The following is a 23,127-nucleotide window of genomic DNA, read 5'->3' on the forward strand; positions in this document are numbered from 1 at the left end:
TGGCTTAAATAGCATGAGTTCTTTTTAAAAAAATAAAATATGTAGGGTTTTTTTTTAATTGCCTTCTGGTTTGTGAGACTTTTGAGTGTACTTGCTTCACCTTTTCAAGATTTATTTGTCCCTACAGAATATCTATCAAGCATTCTTAAAACTACAATACCCACCTGGTGAAGTGAAGAAACAGATTGACTGACCTCACACTTGGTAAGGCACCCCATCCTTTCATGTATTTATACAGCTAAATGAAATTGTGTATGTCTAGGAACAAAGAACATAGGCCATACTTGCAGGATGGGGCTGTCTATCCTGGAAGGGGGTCCTGCTGAATAATCAGTTGAACACTGAACTCCTAGTGCAATGTTGTGTCCAAATGTCTAATGCAACCTTGGCTGTATAAACGGGAGAATCTTGATAGCAGGTTATTTTATCTCTTCATTTAGCGCTGATGCCATGGGCGCTGGAATACCATGTCCAGTTCTGGTGTCCCCGGTTTGAAAAAGTTGTTGATAAATTGGAGAGGGTTCAGACAAGAGCCACAAGAATGATTAAAGGATTTGAAAACATGCCTTAGAATGACAGACTCAAAGTGCTCAATTTATTTAGTTTAACGAGAAAATTGAGGGGTAACTTGATTACAGTCTGTAAGTAACTACATCCAGAAAAATGTTTAATAATCAACTCTTCAGTCCAGCAGAGAAAGGCATAATATGATCTGGCTGGAAGTTGAAGCTGGACAAATTCAAACTGGAAATAAAGTGTAAATTTTTGACAGTGAGGATAATTAGCCACAGGAACAATTTACCATGAGTTGTGGTGGATTCTCTATCACTTGTGATTTTTAAATCAAAATTGGATATATTTCTAAAAGATACATTCACATTGCACTGTTGTAACTGGTGTAACAAGATATTTACCTGCCAGATGCGCTAAAAATTCATCACCATTCCAGAGGACATGTGTCCATGCTGATGATGGGTTCTGTTCGATAACAATCCAAAGCAATGCAGACCAACGCATGTTCATTTTCATTATCTGAGTCAGATGCCACCAGCAGAAGGTTGATTTTCTTTTTTGGTGGTTTAGGTTCTGTAATTTCCACATCAGAGTGTTGCTCTTTTAAGACTTCTGAAAGCATACTCCACACCTCAGCCCTCTGAGATTTTGGAAGGCACTTCAGATTTTTTAACCTTGGCTCGAGTGCTGTAGCTATCTTTAGAAATCTCACATTGGTACCTTCTTTGCGTTTTGTCAGATCTACAGTGAAACTGTTCTTAAAATGAACAACATGTGCTGGGTCATCATCTAAGACTGCTATCGCATGAAATATATGGTTCTCCCCCAAAGAGATCAATAACAAATTTAATTAACACATTTTTTTAACAAGCATCATCAGCATGGAAGCATGTCCTCTGGAATGTTGGCTGAAGCACGAAAGGGCATACGAATATTTAGCATATCTGACACGTAAATACCTTGCAATGTGGGCTACAAAAGTGCCATGCAACTGTCTGTTCCCACTTTCTGGTGACATTGTAAATAGGAAGAGGGCAGCATTATCTCCTGTAAATGTAAACAAACTTGTGTCTTAGCTATTGGCTGAACAAGAAGTAGGACTGAGTGGACTTGTAGGCTTTGAAGTTTTAAATTGTTTTGGTTTGGAGTGCCGTTATGTGACAAAAAAAATCTACATTAGTAAGTTGCACTTTCATGATAAAGAGATTGCACTACAATACTTGTATGAGGTGAACTGAAAAATACTATTTCTTTTGTTAATCATTTTTACAGTGCAAATATTTATAATAAAAAATAATATACACATTAATTTCAGTTACAACACAGAATACAATATATATGAAAATGTAGATAAACATGCAAAATATTTAATAAATTTCAATTGGTATTCTATTGTTTAACAGCGCAGTTAAAAGTGTGATTAATTTTTTATTGCAATTAACTTTTTGAGTCAATAGCGTGAGTTAACTGCGATTAATCAACTGCCCTGACATAATTCTCTCCCCTGCCCCACTGTTGTTCTTGTGTATTACTTGTACTCATTCTCATTGTTAAAAGATTTTTTGGTGATGACATAAACTGAATAATTTAAATTCTCACATAACACACATCATTGTGAAAATATGAGTCCATGTCCTCTGATATTTACTTTAAATTTGAAAATAAAAGCTGATTGTGGTTTTAAAGTAAAGCTGCTTTTAATCTCTGGAGATTTTTAGTTGGACAAAAAAGTAGCATTTCTGTAGTATGTGGATTAATTTGCTCATAAGTATTTTTTTGCAAACAAAAGCTACATACTCATAAGTCAAGAAGTCCCCCTGGGATCTGGCTTCACTAGCAAAAAGGTAGTTTCAAAATGATACTACATGAAACCCCAGCCTAAACCTCCTCTCTAAGCTGGTCCTTCCCCTAAATTAAGCCTTCTCCCCAGACTCAGCTGCTCCTACGGCTCTTTCTCTGAGGACCTGTCTGTCCTAGACTATAGCTTCCCCCCTCTCTCTTTCCACTGTTCTTATATTCAAGATGAAGCCCAATGAGCCACATGTAGCCCAGTGAGATGGCTGTAATTAACCTGCAGCTCTCTGCTGGGCTCCAACACAAGCTAACAAGATGGAACAAAAAGTGAATCCTGTCACTCTGATTCACTGCCTATTGCTAATGGTTAAGCATGAAAATTCATTCTTGTTTTAGGCTACATCCAGACTACCCGCCGTATCCCGGCGGGTTAAAATCGATTGCTCGGGGATCGATATATCGTGTCTCATCTAGATGCGATATATCGATCCCCGAGGGTGCTTATATCGATTCCGGAACTCCATCAACCCCAACGGAGTTGCGGAATCGACAGGGAGAGCCGCGAACATCAATCTCGCGCGGTGAGGACGGGTGAGTAATCCGATCTTAGATATTCGACTTCAGCTACATTATTCACGTAGCTGAAGTTGCGTATCTAAGATCGATTTCCCCCCGTAGTGTGGACCAGCCCTTAGAGACATCTCTCTTTTTACCGATTATTCCAAAAAGGAACGTAGGCTGTCAATTCTAAATTTGCTTAAGTGCATCTATTATTAAATGACTTTTGATGTCAGCCTGGCATCAGAATTTAAACTGTAACATTTTCTTTGGTATTACGTTTTAGAGGAATTTCAAAATACAGCATCTGGAATCGATATCTGAAGTAGTTACTATTTTTATCTCTGATGTTTCACTTGAGTTTTCCCCTCTAAAATTTTTCCTTTGTGACAGCTTAGCCAGCAGTCACTAGTGTAGGAAATGTCTTTTTTATTATTATTATTAAGGGCTTGTTTATACAGGAAAACTTTATGCATTGGCTAAGTATATGGCAACCTACAGTGACACATTACTAAGTGAGCATCAGAATACTACTGGACTTGATGTGGTCATTCCCCAGTGAACTAATCCTTACTTTTTCTTACATCAGTATAGATTTATGGGTTCCGTTCTCATCCTCTTGATTTGCAGACAGATGGACTAATCTGACAGAGTTTAACTGCAAAGTGGTTCCCCATTGGTCTCTCTTCAGAGCCAGTCACTGTTCTGTCTTGTTAGGTTCCAGAGATGCTTGACATTCCAAGGAAAAAGTTTGGAAGTGTCCCCTGGGATCCCCATCCTCATCACTATGAAAGGTTCTTTCCGCCCAGTGTCAAATCCAGAGGCAGCTCCAGCTTTTTTGCCGCTCCAAGCACAGCAGTCAGGCAGCCTTCGGTGGCTTGCCTGCGGGATATCCGCCAGTCCCGTGGCTTCGGCTTACCCACCAGTGAATTGCCGCCGAATCCGCAGGACCGGCGGACCTCCTGCAGGTGCGCTGCCAAAGGCTGCCTGACTGTCACCCTTGCAGGGACCAGCAGCCTTCCTCCCCGCCACCCCTCCCTCAGCTTGCCGTCCCAGGCACGTGCTGGTGCCTGGAGCTGCTGCTAGTCAAACCCCATTTGTTCAGACTGAAAATAGAGATGCTCAAAATGCAAGTTTCACTGTTCAGTTTCTAGAGTAGAGGTCAAGGATGGCAGTTGCTTCAAAGATGAATCTGTGGAAGCCTAACCTGTAGGCTCCCTAGGCTTGATGCCTCTTGCTGAGGGATGACCTAAGGCTGGTCAAACTGCTGCATAAAGCCTCTTTAAAAGGTCACAGCTGGGTAAGTCTCCCACTCATAACCTCTCATGGAGGAATTTCCTCAAAAATACTCCTCTATGTGCTCGTATGAAAAAAAAAAGGTGGTTTCTCCCTCAGACTGAGTATGCTGACTGATTGCAGCCCTTGCCAGGAGACCAGCAAAGACAAGGGCAGCCAACTCATGGAGGTTACATTTCCCCAGATGTTCGTCCAGTAGGCACAAGACATCTGGTTAAGCCAAGATGAAATCTGTCTATAGTTCTTCATCTGAAGAAGATCTAGCCTCTGTCTCTGAGGATAGAGTACTTTAATCCTTAGTATTGGACAGGTCCCTAAAATATTGGCTCTGACTCCATCTCATTGAGAGGCACTCACTATCAGAGTGTAATTATGAGAGAATACATCTACGTGCAAAACTGATTTATGATCAAATGCTCTGAAATTGATCTATCTGTCTGTAGATCCATATTGGTGTAAGGGAGTAAATGGAAACCCATGAAGTGAGAGGCAATTCTTGATTTAGTCCTAGGTAGCCCACAGGATCTTGTCCAATAGGTGACTATAGCTGAACCATAATGTAATTAAATTTGGTGTGAGGGAATAAGTGGTCAGTTTTCACAGCAGAGAGAGTTAATAGCATGGTTCCCCATGGATCTATAAGGGAACCAGTGCTGTTCAACTTATTCACAAATGATTTGGAAAAAGGGGTAAGCAGTGAGGTGGCAATGTTTGCAGGTGGTTCAAGATAGTTAAGTCCAAAGGTCACTGCAAAGAGTAATAAAGGGATTTTACTTGGGCTTTATAAAGCTGTAAGCAAGCAATCAGGGAGCTTTGCGCCCAGGGCTACTAACTGGGAGTTTCGGAAGGGAGTTCTCCAGGTGAAAGAGGAGCAAATACGGGACCCTTGGGGTAAGTGGCTGTCTGGTGTTTGTGTCTGTGTTTGGGGGTTACTTGCTGTGTCCTGAGCTTGTGTTTGTTTGTTTGTTTTGACCGTGTGCTGTGGTTACCTCTCTGGGGGAGGGAACTCCAGTCATTAGGAAAAGGCAGGTGTTAATGATGTGAGATTCGATCATTAGAAACATAGATAGCTTGTGATGACCGGGAGAACCGTATGGTGACTTGCCTGCCTGGTGCGAAGGTTGCAGATCTCTCGAGGCATCTAGACAGACTTATGTGTAGTGCTGGGGAGGAGCCGATTGTGGTACATTCAGGTACCAATGACATAGGGAAGGGTAGGAAAGACATCTTGGAGGCCAAATTTAGGCTGCTAGGGAAGAGACTGAAATCCAGGACCTCTATGGTGGCATTCTCAGAAATGCTTTCAGTTCCACGCACGGGGCCAGGTAGGCAGGCCGAGCTTCAGAGTCTCAGTGCATGGATGAGATGATGGTGTAGAGATGAGGGGTTTAGATTTATTAGGAACTGGGGAAACTTTTGGGATGGGGGAGCCTATACAGGAGAGATGGGCTCCACCTAAACCAAAGTGGAACTAGACTGGTGGCACTTAACATTAAAAAGGTTGCAGAGCAGTTTTTAAACTAAGAGATGGGGGAAAGCCACTTGCTGCAGAGGAGCATGTGGATCAGACAGAGGACTTCTCTTAGAGGAGAGTCTATTGATAGAGATTCTCTAGGTTTTAGTTAGGAGGAGAGGATGGAAGAGGATAAAGTAGGGGCCAGATCAGACAAGAAACATTCACATAAAAAAGAATCCGACGCCTCAGAAAAGGGCAGACAAATAAACAGTGGCAAGTTTTTAAAGTGCTTGTACACAAATGTTAGAAGTCTAAATAATATGATGAGTGCCTCTTGTTAAAGGAGGATATTGATATAATAGCATCACAGAAATCTGATGGAGTGAGGACAATCAATGGGACACAATCATTCTGGGTACAAAATATATCGGAAGGACAGAACAGGTGGTGTGGAAGTGGGGGCATGGCACTATATGTGAAAGAAAATGTAGAATCAAATGAAGTAAAAATCTTAAGTGAATCCACATGTCCCATAGAATCTCTATGGATAGCAATTTCATGCTCTAATAAGAATATAACATTAGGGATCTATTATCGACCACTTGACCAGGACAGTGATAGTGACGATGAAATGCTAAGGGAGATTAGAGAGGCTATCAACATTAAGAACTCAATAATAGTGGGGGATTTCAATTATCCTCATATTGACATGTCACCTCAGGATGAAATGCAGAGACAAAATTTCTCAATACTTTAAATGACTGCTTCTTGGAACAACTGGCACAGGAATCCACAAGGGGAGAGGCAATTCTTGATTTAGTCCTGAGTGGAGCGCAGGATCTGGTCTAAGAGGTAACTATAACAGGACTGCTTGGAAATAGTGACCATAATATATTAACTTTTATCATTCCTGTGGTGGGAAGAACACCTCAACAGCCCAAATACTGTGGCACTTAATTTCAGAAAGGGGAACTATGCAAAAAAACAGAAATTAAAAGCTACAGTGACTAGAGTGAAATCCCTGCAAGCTGCATGGACACTTTTCAAAGACACCATAATTGAGGCCCAACTTAAATGTATACCCCAAATTAAAAAACACAGTAAAAGAACTAAAAAAGAGTCACTGTCGCTTAGCAACCCTGTAAAAGAAGCAGTGAGAGATAAAAAGGCATCTTTTAAAAAGTGGAAGTCAAATCCTAGTGAGGTAAATAGAAAGGAGCATAAACACTGCCAAATTAATTGTAAAAATGTAATAAGAAAAGCCAAAAAGGAGTTTGAAGAAAAGCTAGCCAAAAACTCAAAAGGTAATAAAATGTTTTTTAAGTACATCAGAAGCAGGAAGCCTGCTAAACAACCAGTGGGGCTCCTTGAACGATCGAAATACAAAAGGAGCACTTAAAGACGATAAAATCATTGCAGAGAAACTAAATGAATTCTTTGCTTTCAGTCTTCACAGTGGAGGATGTTAGGGAGATTCCCAAACCTGAGCCAGCTTTTGTAGGTGACAAATCTGAGGTATTGTCACAGATTGAGGTGTCACTAGGGGAGGTTTTGGAATTAATTGATAAACTTAACACTAACAAGTCACCGGGACCGGATGACATTCACCCAAGAGTTTTGAACGAACTCAAATGTGAAATTGCAGAACTAATAACTATGGTTTGTAACCTGTCCTTTAAATCAGCTTCTGTACCCAATGACTGGAAGATACCTAATGTAACGCCAATATTTAAAAATGGCTCTAGAGGTGATCCCGGCAATTACAGACCGGTAAGTCTAACGTCAGTACCGAGCAAATTAGTTGAAACAATAGTAAAGAATAAAATTGTCAGACACGTAGAAGAACATAAATTGGTAGGCAAAAGTCAACATGGTTTCTGTAAAGGGAAGGCTTGTCTTACTAATCTATTAGAGTTCTCTGAAGGGGGCCAACAAACTTGTATGCTGAAGGACCATCTTTTTGTTCTATGTTTGTATGGCCCCTAGCACAATGCCTGGTCCCTGTCCAGGCTCTGCTTCTGGAACAGGAGGTACCATGGTTCAGTGAATAAGGCACTAAACTATAAATCAAAAGAATGAGATTCTGTTCTCAGCTCAGCCAGTGATCCACTGTGTGACTTCAGGTAAGTCACTTTACCTCTTTTTGAAACAGTTTCCCACTGTTAAATGGGGATGAGAGTATTTATCTCGTCCGTAAAGAGAAGAGCTGGTCAGAATCACGCTGTGAAAAATTTTGAAGATGTTTGCAAAAGATCTTACCATTTTTCAACTAGGTATAGTAAAGAGCTTTGTCATCTAGACATGGAAAGTGTTTTATAAGAGTGAAATATTACTATTACATATAATAATCTAAGATAAAGACAATCTATGATAAAGACTTGTTCAGGAGTCACTGAATTTTTCCCTTTGAACCTTCCCCTCTCCTTGAGTGAGTAATGAAATAAACACTATGGTAAGTGATGTGCTATACTTATAGGGACATCAAAAATTAAAAAAGTTTATTTTAAAAGATGCATAGGTAACACTATAAATAAATAAAATTATATGTATGGTTGTTATATATATATGTATAATACATATAGATGTAATTTTATATTTATATTACATACAGATATAATTTTAGAAAGAGAGAGCTTTTCAGTTTCTGGTATTCTGAACAACGACAAACAACAAATTGCCGTTTGGGTCTTTAGCAAAAGATAAACATAAGAAACAGGGCCAATAACAATTGTCATATTTTCTATTGCTATTTAGACCACTCCAGGGTAATTCCTCTAGACAGTGTGCTCATCACATCTGGGGAGAACAACACAGGAGTTTTTCTGCTTGTAGGCATAAAACCAGCCATCACAGTTTTTGTATTCTGTTCAAGGAGACAAGTTAATATTTCTGCCAGATGGAGAATTCTGCATTGTATGGGGAAAACTGTCAAAATGATCAAATCAAACAGCATTATAAAAGGCAAAACATAAAATGCAAAGCTGAATCTTGACTATATTTCTGTTTTCTCTTAGTTAGAAACGCATTGGGAAACTATGGCCACTTTAAGGAATTTAAAATGTAAATGTTTGTTTAAAATGTTAATAGTACATCCCTTGCATTACATATATAGATGGATAGATAGATTTAGATGTCTATATCTATAGATATAGAAATAAATATATATCTTTATCAATCTGTCTATACACTTGCACACCGATGGTGCTGATAGCCATATTATAAATTGCATTCAGCATACACATTTTGACTACCTCACTTGCATTCTGCACAGTAATCCATCTCTGCTGGACTACTTCTAACATTCCAAACCTCTGATTGGCTTAAACAGCTGCCATTAAAAAAAAATCAACTGGCCATGCAGCTTTTACTCTCTACCTCAACCCGCCTCAAATGTGGAATTTCTATTTCCTAACATTACCCAGTCCTAAAATACAGTATGCAGTCCTGAAACCGTGCCCAGTGTGAGGTTCAGTACAGTACACTTCAGGGGTAAAATACTGTTGGAAAGGATAAGATAAACTGTACTTGCTTCTAGCCCTTGTTGGTGCTGAGATATTGGACTTTAAACATAAGCAATTTTAATGTGTATGTTCTGATGGATAGAAAAGGTATTTTAGGACACGTTAGAGGTATTTGATATGTATTAGCTATAGTTTTCCTCCCCCTCTGAGCCCTATATAGTTGGACTTACAATAAATAAGGCACTAGGCTTGCAAGTGGAAAGATTATATATATATAGTCCCCAAGCACATTTTAATAAACTCTGTAAAACTTTTGTGAAATAGTTTTTCAGTAAAATATGTGATATACAGAATACATAATGGTGTGATACTGTATAGTGGTTTGTGGACAGGAATTGGGGGTGGCCACATTATAATAATGCAGGCCATCCCAAACTAGTACCAATAGAATCTTTACACCACACTGTAATAAGGATGTGACACATAGGAGACTTGGTAAGAGATTATTTCCTGGCCCCAGTTCCATTATGTGGGCAAGGGTACATCCCTGTGATCTTAGCAGAACTATGCTTCAGTTTGCAAAAGGAGTGAACAATGTAAATGTTGTGATGCATTATACTTTTTTATTGTCTTTGTTCACACACTAATTTGAAAAATTAGGTCATTTGCAATGGGTCTCCTATTCACTAGGGCAAATTAGTGAGGTTCTACAGGATAGCGATACCCATGTGCTAACTTATTGCATTTAGTTTACACTTAGGCCATCTCATCTGCACACTACCTGCTTATCCAGCTCTACTGTGACTGTGGGTGTGTCTACACTTCAAGATGGGGGTGTTATTCCCAGCTCAAGAAGACATACCTGCATTAAATCTGATTTGCCTAGTTCAGTAAAATTAAATGTATCTGTGGCAGCATGAGTGGAAGAAGTACTGTCTGAGACTACATAGCTACTCAGGGGCTAGTGCCTCCCAGTGCTTGTACTGCCGCAGCTACACTTCTGTTTTTAGTGTGTTAGTTCTATCAGAGCTAGCATGGGTATATCTCCTGGAGCTAAAATGACACTTCCAGCTTGACGTGGAGACATACCCTAAGAGAAACACTGAAAACCGCTGAGCAGCTTTCAACAGTTGAAAAGCTATGCAAAGGGACTCTGCTGCAGGAACTCTACACCGAAAACACAATCTGCTCTAATACTGCCAATCTCCTAGGCAAAGTATGCATCATTAGGTCCACATAGTTTTCATATCTGGAACAGCAGTTCCCCAAAAGGGACATGGCTTCACTCAAAGGTGGTGTTGTACATCACAAGCCCAATTCAACAAAACAGTTAACTTTGAAATCTGACTTCAAGAGGGTTTAAGCACATGCTTAAGTGTGTTGCTGTCTGGGATTAGATTTAAACATGTTTAAAGATAAGCATGTTTTAAGTGCCTGATCCCATTGAAGTCAGGAAGAGTCTTTCTACTGGCTTCAGTGCCTTGTGGATCAGGTTCTAAGTGCTTTGCGGAATCAGGGTCCCAAAGAAGCTCTCTGCACATTACTCTGTGAACAAGATGAATTTGCAACTGATTGTAAAATCCTCTCTCAACTCTTTAAGGTGGAATGAGAGCTACATATAAGGACGTATCAATAGGCAAATACTAGTGGTATTCCCCATTATGTTTTTTCATTACATGTAAAATCTTTCAGAAATAAAAGAACATCTAAATGGATGGACAACCTGTAAAGCTGAAAACTTCTGCAACTAAAATCATTAAGAACAAAAATTATCTTTATTCCATTTGTGGATCTAACAGCACTTCGTATATAGTCAATTTTACTGTTTTCCCTAAATAGGCAGTTCCCACTGTTTGGATGGGTCTTTCACACAGAAATGGGGAGAGAAAAACCTATTATAAAATATGCCTTAGTTGTAATGATGCTTGCTTGGGATGCAGGATACCAGTTTCAATTCCCTGCTCTGCCAGAGACTTCCTGAGTGGCTTTGGGCAAATTACTTAGTCTCTCTGCACTTCAATTCCCCATCTGGGAAAGGGGGATAATAGTACTTTCCTATCTCACAGGGTAGGGAGCTGTGAAGCTAAATGCATAAGAGATGGAGAAGTGCTCAGAAACTTTGGTTACATGGGCCAAATAAGTATCATAGGTAGATAAGAAAATGCAATTTTAAACCCCCCAGATTTGGCAGGGGGTTCTCAAAAGCAGATGTAATACCTGAAAGTACTGGTTTTTAAATGTCAAGGTGACAGTGTCCCTTTAATATTTCATAATATTCACCATGTAACTATTTTATCCCTGTGTAATTTAACACACTTAGGAACTAATACGAATTACTGGATGTTAACAGTAAAGTTTAGAAAGCTGGCTATTGTATTGAACTGTTTCAGAACAGTATGTGTGTGAGAACAGTGCAGAATGGAGATAACACACAGCAGAAGGAGAGGCAATTGCAGCACCCTGGGATAGGTGACATTGTTCACAGTACAGAGAAAGGCATGAGTGACAGTTTTCTCATTCGTGGCATGTTATCTTCAGTTGTGGCATGCACTTCACTTGTATACTATATGCCACAAAATAATGTACTGCTTCTTTCTGGAACCCAGTTTGCTGAGTATGATCATAACTGAATGGAGAGTCCAGGACAGGAGTTACATGATATTTGGTCTATTTGTTGTTTTGACATTTGGGGATGTTGTGTAGTCTAATCAATCTATTGAAGAATTATATTTCAGATTAAGCATTGGTTTGTCAATTCCATTACATGAAGTTTTATGCCTCTAATCATTATTCCTAGCTAGCCAGATCATTGTGAGTCCACACAATGAACTGGCTTAAAAGCTGTTCTGTATTGGGACGGTAGAAGTAAGAAGATTGCAAGAAAAAAATGATTAGGTCTGGGCCTAGTTTTGGCTATTATTTTACTGAATATTCATCATGTGTTTCAAATCTGCAGATCTGCAAACTCTTACCACACCCAGCTCTGAACTGAGAAATGTTGATTACTTAAAGGCCAATATCTAGTATAAATTAATCAAATTTAGGTAGGTCTTGTATACTGCAATGATTTTCTCTTACTCACTTTCTTCTTCAAAAGGGCAACATTTTGACTCTTAGTGTCCCAGCTCATGTCTGTATAAAATGTCAGATATTGGCTGAAGAAAGATCTTGTCAATCAGGAATCTGTAACTGTTTCCTATGGACTTTCACCACTAGATGGCAATATGGTAACACATGATAACATTACCCTTTTTAAAAAAACAAAATAAAATAACCCAGACGAAATGAAAATATAATTGTACAATGTATTACACACACACACACACACAAATTTCAGTAACAGAACATTATTAAGGCTGTAAAATCAAGCACTCAGACTGGGAAATGCCCAAATTAAGGTTGCCTGTGCAACCTTCATTTGCAGATCTTCTACATGTGAATTATGATGCTGTCCTTAATTACACAATCACATACTATTTTGTTCCCCAGAACCCCTGCCTCATTCAGTGCACAGGATGGACCTGCTCTAGGGATGAACATGGCTGAGTACTGAAGGAGACTGTTGTGTGTAGGATGCCTGCTTCATTTAGTGCAGAAGTTAGAAGGTGTGTAGAGGAAAAGGAAGAAGGGGATAGCAGAAACAGAAAGGTTCAGAGAGTGGAATGCTCCACTGCAGAATTAGAATCTATCACTGCCTGTATCACAGAGTTCCTGTGTGATGCTGGGCAAATCACTGAAACCAGAATTTTCATAGGTGCTCACTAACTGTGTTTCTCATTTTACTGGGTGCCTGATTTGAGGCACTGGGTTTTGATTTGCTGAACTTCTGGGCACTCACAGTTGCTAATGAAGTCAATGGGAGCTGGGCTTGGATATCTTAAGTGCTATAGAATGCTAAGTACTCTGAAAAATCATCTCAACATGGGCACTTAATCGGTGGATACTTTTGACCTGAATCTATCTGGGCTAGATCCACAAAGGGATTTAAGCACCTAAATGCCACTTAGAGATTTCAGTTGCTCCAGTGGTAGATGATTGTGCTGTGGATCCCAATACTGCTAGTGACCAATGGTGGGGATCAGTATGCTCTCACATGATGACATTTCTGTTTTTAAATGTAACCCTTCTGCCCCTCTGAATTGGCAGCAACAAGGGCCGGGTTCAGTATCCAGGGGTTCCGTTTCAATAACACCATGCATAACCGGCTCGAGCCCCCACCCAGTGACCTGGGACACTTACATACCACACCCCCCTGGGCGCCTCTAGGCCCACGTCCAGACTAACCCGCGGCATCGGCGGGTTAAAATCGATTGCTCGGGGATCGATATATCGCGTCTAGTCTAGATCCCCGAGCGCGCTTACATCGGTTCCGGAACTCCATCAACCCGAACGGAGTTCCGAAATCGACACGGAGAGCCGCGGACATTGATGTCGCGCCGTCTGGACGGGTGAGTACCTCGATTTTAGAAATTCGACTTCAGCTACGTTATTCACGTAGCTGAAGTTGCGTATCTAAAATCGATTTTAATACCCTAGTCTGGACGTGGCTTAGGAGGCAATACTTCCCCTTTCGCAAGCACGGAGTCTGAGTGTAGCAAAATCTTTTTAATAAAGGAAGGAAACAATGCGGCATCCCACTGGAGAAACACCACAAACAGGATTATAACACAAACCATAAACAAACAAACAAAAAATAAAACCCACCCCCAGGTATGTTTGGCAATGTTTTCCCCTTAGGGTCTTAAGTCCAATCACCCCAAAGTCCAACAACCCAATAGTCTCTGGTCAGTGCCACCTCAGAATTCAAGAGTTTATCTGCAGAGTGTTACCCCCCACCCCAGCCTGGGTGGAAAGTGGGGGGAAGTCCACACAGGGTGTTAAGGGGCACCTTACATGGGCCAGGGCCAACTGCTCCACCTCTCCATGGAGTTCTGCTGCAGCCTTCACCACAACCAGCTCCACCACACCAGCTGTGCCACTCCTCCAGCTGTCCCTGCAAACCACTTCACTCCAGCTCCAACATGCTGCAAACTGCTCTGCTCTGCCAGCCGCTTAACAATAGTCTTCAGGCTCCCCCACTAGTTAACATAGCACTCCATGATCTCAATTCAGCTCTTTCAGTTCTTAGTAGGGGAGCCCTGGTGCTGGTGTACCATTAGCCTAACATGAATTCAGCTTAGCAGTCTGTAGATAGACTCCTAATAGAATCAAAAATTAGCTCTACTCTTTAACATTAGAGAGAGAAGGATGTGCAATTGGTGTTCCAGGCCCTCAAAGGGGCTCATACCATCAAGTACACACACCAACCTCTCTCCATTCATGGGGTTTTGGAACCCATGTCCCATGTTTAGCAAGTACCACCCAACTGAGGTTGAGTCATTTCTGTCACAAAGCAGTCCCACAGCTCCCCATTCACACAATCAGGGTGACAAACTTTTTTTTTTCCTGCCCCAATAACAAAGAAAATGGGGATCCCAGAGCTGTTAAAATCACCATCCCAAGCTGCTGTGGGGTTATGCTAAGTGGGGCGGGTGGATGCCAATGCAATTCTTGAAATTCTTTCCACACTCTCTACAATTCACCACCAGATGTCAAGTTAGCGCTCATCCTGACTCTGCTTACAAAATATTTTTAAATGAACATTAGAAACACAAGAGTTCTAGACCCATCACATATTCCATGTGACCCCTCCCTCACACCATATGGCCACAGGGAGTTTGAGGGTTCCATGTTTGCTTAAAGGAGGTAGAAGTGAGCTTAATGTCACTATAAACCTAATAGACTCTGGTAGTCCAGGGGATCCCCTGGGGTGGAAGGTTATAAGGCAAACAGTAACTAAAGCCAGTTCCTGCTGGAACTGGGCTCTCTAGGCATCATTCTCCTGTAACCAGGTATGCTAGTGGATGTAAGATGCTTCTGTTATGATTTAGCAACTTGGGCAATGGCAGATCAGACCTTTCCTTCTCACTTTTCCAGCTGCACATATGTACAGCATAGAATATCAGGGTTGGAAGAGACCTTATGCAATCATTTACACCAAACCGCTGCTCATAGCAAGGCCCCTCTCCCACTGTTGTTTGTTTTGTTTTTTTGCCCCAGATCCCTAAATGGCCTCCTCAAGGATTGAGCTTATAACCCTGGGTTTAGCAGGCCAATGCGCAAACCACTGAGCTATCCCTCTTGCCCACGTAATCTAGTCATGTTCCAGCAGCTGCTAGCCCGTGGTGTGAACCAAGCAATGACTAATTGTATCTGTCGCAGAGGAGACTTCATGCTCTGTGGGGAACTTGATGCTCATGACAGGCCTGGAGAATGAAGTCCAGCGCTGGCCTGGCAGAAGGCTTAGCAGTGTGGGCTGCTCCAATCACAGAGCAGGGGTGGGCTGATTCCACAGCAAGGCAAGGCTCAGCAACACAGGTTGGAACAGGAGGAAACATACTCCAAGAAGGGAGAATGGTTCAAAGCCTCCCTAGGGTTCTAATAGAAAATAATAAAATAAACTCATAAGTAAAAGGGCATGAACACAGCTATATCTCCTGCTTTCTCCTGAGAGGTGCCAGTCAGTTCAATCCCACCCCCACAAGTTAAGCCTGCAGGAGGAAAGGATTCCCCCCAGCTGCTGGCTCTGGGAGGGTGTTAATAGAACTCAGGGAAGGGGCTAGACTAGTTTCAGCTGTTACAGGGGGAATTTTCACCTGGGCTCTGCCCAATCATAGCTGCCTCTGGGGTATAAAGGTGCCAGGTTACACATAAGTGCTTTATAGGTTGCTACTAGGAAATCAGTATGGCTGATGTAGGGCAGAATGGGTGCTCTTTGGGAGCTGTGCTTATGTGTGTGTTGTATTGTCCCTTGGCTTTGGGAACTTGGGATAGTATTTTAGAGGACTCTAGTGTTTTGGTGTGTGGCCAGAAAAGCCTGCAGTTCATTCTACCTCTAAGCAAGGATGGAAGGGTGTCCCATGAACTGACTGTTTGGGGTAAGTGAGGGTAAGGCTGGAAGAACCTGGTAGTGTCTTCACTTACCAGGCTGTGGCTTCACTGAGAAGGAACAGAAGTGAATTTCTGCCTCTGGCTCCTCTGGCCTGATAGCAAAGCTTTGTCTAATAGCTAGCTCATCCCTAGTGCAACTGAGTAACTGCTTATATGAATTGAGTTCATGCTTACAACAGTGCTACTGGTGGGGTATAGCCTCTGAGGGTTAGGTGCCTGTATGCTACTCTTCTACCTCAATCCTCTTCCAAGATGCTATCTCCTATAGGCAGTTAAAGGGGAGGGGTTGCAGAGCTATTAGTAGCTAGTTAAATAACTCCTTTACTCCCTTCCTCTGTACTGTATACTGACCACCTTGTTCTTGCCTCCTGGGGTTCCCTAGATACTTTTGGGCGGTCTCACACTCTGCAGAATGACTCTACCTGTGGGGTTTGGGTGTCTCAGACTCCAGATGGCTCCAGGAAAGTTGATGCTGCCTATGATGGCTGTTACATCTATGAATGGGTGAGTGACATTGAAGTGCATGCATAGGGTTCTGGTAATGCTGCTCTAACAGTCCTGACTCTGGTGGCTTTCTCTTCCACAGAATGGCAATTACCTGATGGTGATTGGGGTTGAAGGGACAGATGCAGATGGGCACAGGCACTTCCATGAAAAGGTGCTCAGATGCCACACTGCCCAGCCAGGTAAGGGTCTAGTGTCTGATGTGAAACACCCTTGGCTGTTTGACTACTGGTGAGTGAATGCTATGTCTAAAGATGGCTGTTCTCCTCCAGTTACAGTAAGGGAGACCTACACAGAGAAGGCCCATCTGTTTTCCTTCTCTCCTCCTTATGGCAAGGTAGCAATTATGGGGCCAGTGAGAGAGAGACACACAATCCTCCTCATAGTTTTTTGCTTATCCTCCTTTGCTAGGGTGCATTCCCATCCAGTCTCTGGCTGCACTTCTCAGCCTGGACTTAATCATATTTGTATTGGCACCTAGAGACCCCAGTCATGGACTAGGGATTGTTCTAGGCCAGTTATACTCACTCCTCAGGGGTTCAGAAGCCAAACTAGCAATCAGCATTACCCAAAAGAGCCCTGATAGTGTGAATTCATTGTTTCATTTACTTGCCTTAAATTCTTAGTATTTCCTGGAGCTGCTTATCTTCTTTCTCCTCCCTTCTTCCCTCCTCCCTCATGGTATAAAGTCCAGGGGGGTTGAAAGTATTTACTAGAGCTCTGCTCTAGACAGCTGTGGCTGAATTTAAGGGGGTATGTATGTCCAGCCTGATTTTACCAACTACAGTTGTTTAATAACCTAGTACAAGCATCCTGATTGCAACAAGTGATACTAAAAGACTGATCTTAATTAACAAAGAGCCACTTGCAGCTCTTGAGCATCAGTCTGAGAATCCATATTCTAGGCTGTAGAAGAGCCTCCAAGTACCTGTCTTTTCTCTCCCCTCCCCCCAACTCAAATTTATCAGTGTCTTCTTTATAAAGAACTCATAACATTGTGTTAACATACACAAGTGTAATGATCTGAGTCCAGAATTATGCAGACTGGGTCTTGGACTCAAGCCTCTCAAAGTATTTTTGAGCTGGATGCAGTGGTGTGGGTAGGCTTTATGTAGGACAGATGCATTTTCACTAGTTTGAAGTGTTATGTAAAAGGAATTCTCACACATCCCTCTGAAGTAGACCACTTTAAGCATTATTACCACTTCACAGATGAGGAGACTGTCAGGGAGAACCTTGCCCAAGGCTACACAACAAATCTATGACAGAGCTAGGATTAGAATTTGGGGATGGGGGCTGCCTCCCTTCTAGCCTGATGTTCAACACCCTGGACCATGCTACCTCTGAGTAACTCAACAGAGCCTCTGTAAATTTGTCCAGAATGCAACCCTCAAGTCTCCTAGCCCCAGCTGGAGGGCATATGCTCAGTGACTCATCTTGCCCCACCCATTTTTTTCCCTCTTGCTCTGATCTCCTTGTGAATTTCCAGCTGTCTCTTTCAGCCTTGGATGTTCCAAGCCCCAGTGTCTGTGCTGCCATCCAGAGCCAGGATAGACTGTCATGCATGCCTCTGCCTATCACACAGGCAGACTGCGAAGAACAAGGCTGCTGCTATGATCTCACTGATGGGTTGAAGCCTTGTTATTATGGCAACACAGGTGAGTTTTTGGCACATGAATAGCCAATACAGCTGACTAATCATTGGGGAGGGGGGCATGGAGTGGCTGGCCAGCCTAGCATGGAAGGCTGAATAGAGCTTGTGACATAACTTGTGCTGTGCTAGTTAGTTTTTAAGCCTGATATTAGACTGACATTCCCCCATCTTAAGAATGAAGAGTTTACTTTTTGCCATATATAGTAATAAACCAGACTTATGGTCCAGGATCCACACCACATTCCCTGTTGGAGCTGCAGTGGCCAAGACAGAATTCATTGTCAATGTACCTTTGAGCAAAGGTCCCCTGGAGGGGTATAGTGGACCTTAGTGGGCTTCTGGTCAGATATAGGCCAAGCTATTGGCTTCTAATAACACTGTTCTAAGACTCTCTCTCCCTGAGATGGGAGAGACTTCCCCAGCCTTATCTGACCTGTCACTTGGTCACTTCCAGTGACAGCACAGTGCACTCCAGATGGCCAGTTCTCCATTGTGATTTCTCGGGATGTGACTCTACCACCCCTGATCCTGGACTCAGTGCATCTGGTCAGTGGGAGCAGTGCTGGCTGTGTCCCTGTGGTGAAGAACAATGCTTTTGTCCTGTTCCAGTTTCCACTCTCTGCCTGTGGCACCACTTTTCAGGTAAAGGTTGGGGAGGCCAAGATGAGGGTCACTTGACTAACTGCAGAGTTATGTGAGTCAGAACCAGGTGCACTGGCAGGTCCCTTCCTAAGACTGATCCCATACCAAATTCTACTAGGAAATTCTCTGGGTTCTAATGTATCTCAAACCTGAGTATGAAAGGGGCAGAGCAGAGGGGGTCACTGCCTGATCTTCCATTGCAGATGGAAGGGGCCATGGGTGTGTATGAAAATGAACTGGTGGCAGACCAGGATGTGAGAACCTGGAGTCCGGGATCAATCACCCGGGACAGCACCTTCAGGTAACCTCAGAGGCTCACTCTAATCACCCCTCTGCATCTGTAGAGCTACTTCTCAAGTAGCCCTGTTCAGATCATTATAGTAATGTCAAGTTCAAGACCAGATACTCCTCCAGCAAACCCTTATGTTGCAATTACCAGGAGCTGCAGACTGACTCCCCAGGTATCCTGGATTCTCCTAGCTCATTTCATAGCCTGTCTCCTTCTGAGGCTCAAGGAGGTGACTTTAATACTGAGCAGTTGCAGCCTTCCCTTCTGGGTGGGAGGGGTTCCTGACAGCTTCCATGACCTCTCCCTCCAAGATTAAAGAGTGAGTTTGTTGACCCAAACAGTCTGACCAGTGCCTATCTACACTCTGCAAACTAAATGACCCCAGTGACTGGCTGGTCCTGACTAGCTGTCAGACTTGATGGCTTCTCTCCCCTCACCAGGCTGCATGTCCGCTGTACCTACTCTGCCAGTGGTAACTTCCTTCCTCTGAGCATCCAAGTCTTCACCCTACCACCACCCCCTGCTGTGTCCCAGCCTGGCCCCCTCACACTGGAGTTGCGCATTGCCACAGGTAGCTAACTCTTCTTCAGCTCCTGGACAGTCTCATTCATTCTTACTACTTGGTGCAGGATTTTGGTCTATGCCTGAGCTCTTACCTTAATAGGAGGGGAGGCTAAATGCAGTGTGGAGTGGGCCTGGGGAGCTGAGGGTGGGAGATGAGACTGTCATTGAACTAACAACCCAGTTACAGCCATAACCCCATGCCAATCATGCAGATTAATTCAGTTTTAAATTGCTTCTGGCTATCTAGAGAAGCTTTCTTTCCTCTGCCTAGTAAGAAAAGGCAGCTCTGCTAATTAATCTCAAATTATAACCCAGAATTAGGGTTGCCAGTCCTCTAGGGTTCGTGTTGGTTTTTTTCTCTCCCAGAATTAAAGTAGTGGAAACCCTTCTCAGTGGCAGGGGTAGGAAGGAGAAGTTCGGCCTCTGGCTGCAGGCAACACATGTTGGACTAAGCTTCTCTAATTACTCGGAGTGACTTCTGTCCATCTGGCTTATTCTAGAGCAGGGTTATGGATCCTACTATGCAGACAGAGACTACCCTGTGGTGAAGGTCCTGCGTGACCCCATCTACGTGGAGATCCAGATCCTGCAGAGAACTGACCCAAACCTGGTTCTGGTTCTCCACCAGTGCTGGACCACTCCCAGTACCAATCCTCAGCAGCAGCCACAGTGGCCAATCTTAGTGGATGGGTGAGTGACTGGGGGTGTAGGATCACACTAGGCTGGGGAGTGTAGGACACCTTCTAAGTACTACTTTCCTCATTCCTAGGTGCCCATACACAGGAGACAACTACCAAACCCAGCTGGTGCCTGTGGGAGCTGCCACAGGGCTGCAGTTCCCATCTCACTACCAGCGCTTCATCATCCGCACCTTCACCTTTGTGGACTCTGCTTCCCAACAGACATTTACAGGCCCAGTATGACTTCTAATTAATATGTGACCCTTTCATATCCAGGGTGTTGACTTCCCCTCCTGTCTCTTGCATCAGGGAGGGTCAAGGGCTCTACAACCATTGCTACATGTATGGGAGACTGGTTCTTCTCTAGCTGCTGACAGTTTAACCTGGCTATCTGACCTTCCTAGGAAAGGTTTCCCACTAGGACAGACTCCTAGCTGGGAGATTGGGCAGGGGGAGAACCACTCTTGATGCACAGGGCTGTAGCTCTGATCTAAGATATCAGGCACAGTGTTCCAAGGGAGAACCATGTGACACCAAGCCATGAGGTCAAAGGGGAGGTGCTATACAAGCATGGAGCTGAGCTCAGTCTGGGGGGCATCAAACAACAACTTCCATGAGGCAATCCATCCCCATAGGAAAATGGAGTTATAGTTGAACTGATGCATGACTAACACTTCAGGTTAGTCTTAATCTGTATTGTGGTGCGGGGGAGAACAACATCCTGAGGGGGAGGGACTCCTAGCCAGCTCTACTTGTGGTGATCCTGTTTGTGCTGCTGTTCTACAGCTTGCAACTCCCAGTGTTTGGTCTCTTATAGACTGTCTCCCTTCCACTGAATGAATTCAGGACTACCTTATCCATGCAGGATGAGAATGCTCGAGCAAGTCTCTCTAGGGTGGGAGAGCAACTCCAGAGCCTCAGGGTGTTGCCACCTCCCCTGAATGGGAGGGTGACCCTGAATGGGAGGGTGACCACCAAGGCACTTGGTTGTGAAGAGGGCTTCCTCAACTTGAGCATGTTCTCATACCCTGAAGTTAAGGGTATTGTAACACAAGGATGCAAAGGCAGTCACTAAACCTGTATGGAGCTTGCAGTTTAGAAGGGGCTTTGGGGCAGCAGGGCCCTAACTGCCTCACCTCTCCTAGGTGTACCTACACTGCAGTGCCTCAGTGTGCCAGCCCTCCCTGCTAGCATCCTGCACCACCACCTGCCCTGCTGCAGCCAGTGAGTATCCTAGCTTTTCTGCCTCCCTTCTCACTGTAGGATGGGATAACAGTGCCTGGCAGGCATGAGGTTTCTCTAAACCTGTTCTGAGGAAGTAGGAGTTTCTTCATTTCACCTGTTCCTGTTGTGAAGCAGTCTTGTCTGGGTACAAACCCCCGAGTTACTGAGTAACTTCGTTCTCACGTCCCTTGTCAGTGGCTCTGGATGACAAGAGCTGATCTATGAAAGAATTTGGCTTCCAAATAGGACAAGGTGTACTCAATCCCTGGGCAATGCATTGCCCTAGCTATGATATGAAGACGAGTAGGCAACTTTGGATTCCCTCCTGACAGGAAAACTTTGGTGTGAGAGTATGGTGGGTTTTGCAGCTAACCTCTTGCTTGCCTTACAGGGGGCAGAAGGAGCACAGAGCAGCACCTTCAGGATGGCCTTTCCCACATCACCAGCAGGGGACCTGTAATTCTCCTCCAGGACAGGCCAAAGAAAGAAGCTGCTATGGACAGATTGGGTAAGTGCCTGAGTCATGGTGTAGGGCAGGTTTTAGACCCAGATCTAAATCCAGAGGCAATCCATAAGAGATTGGGGGAGGGATAGCTCAGTGGCTTGAGCACTGACCTGCTAAACCCAGGTTTGTGAGCTCAATCCTTGAGGGGGCCATTTAGGGATCTGGGGCAAAAATCTGTCTGGGGATTGGTCCTGCTTTGAGAAGGGGGTTGGACTAGATGACCTCTGGAGGTCCCTTCCAACCCTGATTATTCTGAGTTATCCAGTAGGACACAGGTCAACTCAAGGGGACCTTCACCACACTTGTGGCCTCTGGACATGGACACTGAACCAGGGCAAAAACTCTGGCACTGTGACTCACCCATAGGATAGAGCCAATAATGGTATTCTGGTCAGATCTGAAATGGCAGCTGTTGCATCAGTGAAGCAACATTTCTCCTAGCAGCTGAGGGTGGGAGTCTTTTGAGAGTAAGAAGCTGGGGGACAAGAGGTCATATCTGATCACATGATTTGTACCCCACCCTAAGCAGAGCAGGTTGGGAGCATATCTAGTAACAGGCTTCTCTTCTGGCAGGCTTGCCTCTGAACACTAAATCATCCTGGATGCTAGCCTGGGCCAGTGGAACACTTCTTCTGGGGGCTCTGTTCATGTCACTCCTGGCTGCTGCATGGTGGAGATGGAGAAATGCAGCTTGTAAAACTAGTATCTCTCAATAAAAAAAGCAATGAAGACCTATGCTCTCTTGTTCTTCACTGACCATCCCTGGAGCCTCCTAAGGTCCAGAAAGCAAGCTTGAGAGGTGGTAGGAAGGATAAGCAGTTTATGGAAACTTTCACTCATTTTTTTTCCCCCTACCTGTGCCATTGCTACTCTCTAACATTAGCATAGACTGACTTGGTTTGATCATAGTTGGTATCTTGTGGCAATTGTTTACTGCAGCTCAGCTTGGGTTTGAACTGATGCCTTCCAGCTCTTGCTGTCAAAAGCAAGGCTGGCT

At 43.5% G+C, this 23,127-nt stretch overlaps 1 protein-coding gene across 2 annotated transcripts; it reads left to right on the forward strand.

Annotated features, from left to right (window-relative positions):
• Positions 1-96: 96 nt before the first annotated feature.
• Positions 97-22,846, forward strand: LOC127042996 (zona pellucida sperm-binding protein 4-like). 2 transcript variants are annotated; one of them, XM_050936643.1, is made up of 13 exons: positions 97-204; positions 7,604-7,740; positions 16,451-16,572; positions 16,655-16,754; positions 18,075-18,230; positions 18,681-18,868; positions 19,072-19,169; positions 19,598-19,728; positions 20,222-20,411; positions 20,491-20,638; positions 21,547-21,625; positions 22,017-22,133; positions 22,704-22,846. In XM_050936643.1, exons 4-13 carry the CDS (start codon positions 16,670-16,672, stop codon positions 22,844-22,846), a joined length of 1,335 nt encoding a protein of 444 aa, XP_050792600.1. In that variant the 5' UTR covers positions 97-204; positions 7,604-7,740; positions 16,451-16,572; positions 16,655-16,669. The 2 variants fall into 2 exon arrangements, with proteins under 2 accessions (XP_050792600.1, XP_050792601.1); XM_050936644.1 differs by lacking the exons at positions 97-204; positions 7,604-7,740 and adding an exon at positions 15,711-16,055.
• The last annotated feature ends 281 nt before the right edge of the window (positions 22,847-23,127 follow it).

Source organism: Gopherus flavomarginatus, chromosome 1 (assembly GCF_025201925.1).
Source record: "Gopherus flavomarginatus isolate rGopFla2 chromosome 1, rGopFla2.mat.asm, whole genome shotgun sequence".
Classification (NCBI taxonomy): domain Eukaryota; kingdom Metazoa; phylum Chordata; order Testudines; family Testudinidae; genus Gopherus; species Gopherus flavomarginatus.